This window comes from Uranotaenia lowii, chromosome 3 (assembly GCF_029784155.1).
Source record: "Uranotaenia lowii strain MFRU-FL chromosome 3, ASM2978415v1, whole genome shotgun sequence".
Taxonomy (NCBI): Eukaryota; Metazoa; Arthropoda; class Insecta; order Diptera; family Culicidae; genus Uranotaenia; species Uranotaenia lowii.
Genome location: NC_073693.1, coordinates 340,129,095 through 340,132,364, shown reverse-complemented (window position 1 = coordinate 340,132,364; position 3,270 = coordinate 340,129,095). Strand labels below are relative to the sequence as shown.

The 3,270-nt window shown below is 34.9% G+C and overlaps 1 protein-coding gene across 1 annotated transcript; it reads left to right on the top strand.

Annotated features, from left to right (window-relative positions):
* Nucleotides 1-208: 208 nt before the first annotated feature.
* Nucleotides 209-556, top strand: LOC129753874 (60S ribosomal protein L15-like). The gene has a single exon (XM_055749724.1). It carries the CDS (start codon nucleotides 209-211, stop codon nucleotides 554-556), a length of 348 nt encoding a protein of 115 aa, XP_055605699.1.
* The last annotated feature ends 2,714 nt before the right edge of the window (nucleotides 557-3,270 follow it).

Below are 3,270 nucleotides of genomic sequence, written 5' to 3'. Positions count from 1 at the left end.
CTCTACCGGAAGAAGCAGATGTGATGCGGTATCTGTTAAGTGTCCGCGTCCGACAACATCGCCAGATGACTGAATTCCACCGGACCCATAGGCCATCCTGACCGGGTAAGCCCGTCGTCGATTTTCCTCATCCGAATGTGCCGCAAACGCCCAGTTCACAAAGGGTTGTACCTACGGCAAACCACAGAGCTACGCTATAAACTAGCCAATGCCGTACCGCTGCCTGCAATCGGTCGCTAAGGAACGCACGAGTCGCCGGTTCGAAGGTATCCGAGTTCTTAACTTTTACTGGATCGCCCGGGACGTCGCCTACAAGCACTACGGGGCGATCATGGTCGATACTGCGCTCAATGCCATCTGCCGTGACGCCATGGTTGAGTGTATCGCCAACACGCTGCACAAGCTGCGCGGTCTCATCTCGGGCATCATGAGCAGTCGCGTTGTGGGAAACGTTATAAAAATCGGAATACCCCGGCGGGCTTGCTGGCACCGCCGCAACCGTTTCATTTGCACCACCACCGTTACCATTAAACAGTCAGCTGCTCGGGATTTGTAGATCGGACGACTTAGTATGCTTTTCACTGTATCTTTAATTTTATTTTATTTTTTTAGGTGCGTAATACAAGAGACTCGGAACATCCATGACGGAATTTATCAAACAGTTCCGAACTATTGGCGAATTTATTGATGAGACCCTATGATTAGACGAGCATTAATTTCCACAATATCAGCCTCTCAGCCTAAGCCAAACAACCAACAACCGCAGTTTGATAGGGTCGTTTGTGGGTGAGTATTATTATTTTCATTTTGTCTCAAATTAAGTCGACACAAAGCGAGGAATATCACGCGTTTATTTTTACAAGACCAAATCGAACAATATGGAAGATTAGCTACTCTTTGCAGCTACCAACACTATGAACCCGGCGCCTAGTGTGAACAGGTCATAATAGTTCAAATAGTTCATAATTTTCAAAATCTTTTTAACAATTTGGAACTTTCAATTTTAAGCACTATTTATATCTTACACCTCACATCGTGACGCCTGAGTTTATACACTATTCATAGGACTACTATGAAAATTGATATAAATGTCCCAAAAAAAAATTGAAGACCTATGTTATAGTGTAGCAACGAATCCAACACACTCGTCGCTTTGTGGTCTAGAATTGTACAAAAAAATTGTTGCAAAAATTGAATTGCAACATTACCTTAAAATCAGAGAATTAAACATAATCTGACAATGCAACAATTTTCTCCATCAGAATTATTCATAATAGTCATTTCAATTGTATATATTTAGGCGTTACAATATAGTGCATATTTGCTAATATACTAAGAATATGATAGGAACATGGTATTATGAAAAGTGCAGCGAACATCGCAATAATTTTTAGTTGCATAAGCGGAAGCGATATTCATGATACATTTCTTTTAATACTCTACCTGATTGATATAGAATATATCAAATAATTTGCATTCGATCTACAAATCAGTTCAATCTTAACTAGTATGTTTTTAAGCTATCATAAAATAGTTATGTATTTTAATTCTGAATAGGAATTCAACAAATTGAATAATTCGAATAAGTTTTCAAAACATTAAGAAGTAATAATTTGCCGTTTTTTTACATGTATACTGAAGTAGGTACATAATTTATTTTGTCTTTCATTCCAAAAATTTTGAAAAAAAAAGTTAAAATAGCAAACTTCTAAAAAGTCAAAATGAGGTGGCAATATGGCAGGCAAAATGTATTCTTTTGATAAATGAAAAAATAAGTTGTAGCTCCAAATCTCTTTCAAAATTGAATTGTAAAGCTGAAAATTAATCAACCTACAACGAAGTGGCAACTCCATTCTATTTTTTATATCCGTATTCGCAAATTTTTTAAGAAATTAAAGTTAAATCAGATAATTTTTTTTTCTTTAACTTGAATTAGCAGTTTCTTACAAATGACAAAACCAATATTTTAACGAACATAATTGAATGGATTGAAATCATTGAAAAAAAATATTTTGTTGATCTTTAATCGATGCGTTGGCTGTATACACTATTAGGTATGGTTTAAACTTTTTGGAAATGAACATCTCGAAAATTGTTTGATTGAAATGCTTTTTGGTTTTGAATCTAAACCAAAAATATGTGCAGTTATAAAAATCTGTTCTCCTATGGGGAAATCGAAAATGATATTCAGTGTTTAAAAATATGTCATCTTTATTGCAAACAATGGCCTTATAATGCAGTGCAGCTGCTATGAATATCGCATGGTAACATTCATTTCCTGTTTTAGTTTTTAAACAAATTTAAAACGCCTTTGGGTAGGCAACGAAAAGTGTGGGATAAAATTTTGCATTCATCATGCTTTACAATGCGTTGTCTATGTATTTTATCTTAATACAATGTACTTGCGAATTTTTAACATTTTAATGTAACATAAATCTAGGAGTTTAATTAAAGGGAATTGAAAAAGAACATTTTTGTCGCAAATCAACGAAAATATGTAGATTTATCCAGGCACAAAATAAGTTCAGGCATGTAAATTTAGGTTCAGCATTTCACTGAAGCTAGTTGTAATAATTTCTTGTTTGCGGCTGACTGTTCAAGTTGAAGTCTCAAATTGAAGTTGTAAATCTAAACAGTTTTGGTATTTCATTTCCAAAGAAGTGATAAAGTTGTTTAATTGGCGTAAATCAACATTCACTCGGAATGCTTTTTTTCGACAAAATTAAAATAAAATGTACTTGTGTTGTTAACTTCATATGAGTTTTAAACCAAAGACATTGTATTGATTTGAAAATCTTCTATCAAAAAATATATATACTATTGAATAAAGTACATTGTTCAGACTACCCGTGTCAAATTAAAACTTAGCATTGTCTCCATTGACTCCTTAAACACCTATTTAGGTGAAATTTTCCAATGATCTGGTCCGGATCGCTGTAAATCGCTCACACGTTGCATAATTGGAGGCGACTCTTTTTACTCGAAAAAACTTTTAAGCGCCATCAGATTGAATTTTGCTATCACGCTCTGATCAGCAAATTCGTTCTCATTTTGGTTGAATTAAGGTACAACACAGCAAAAATAAAAGCACAATTTTAAAATACAGATAACAAAATTATACCTCATTTTGCTGTAGTTTGCTTTAGTTTTGATAGCAAAATGACGCCAAATTTTGCTGTCATGCAAAACTATGTGATGCCTTATAGTGGCATTATTATGCTCTCCGAGCTCTCGGAAAATGAGGTGTAGTTAGGGTCTCAGTTTTAGCAA

Coding starts and splice junctions, on each gene's coding strand:
- LOC129753874 (XM_055749724.1), top strand. CDS start 209: ATGCCGTACCGCTGCCTGCAATCGGTCGCTAAGGAACGCACGAGTCGC.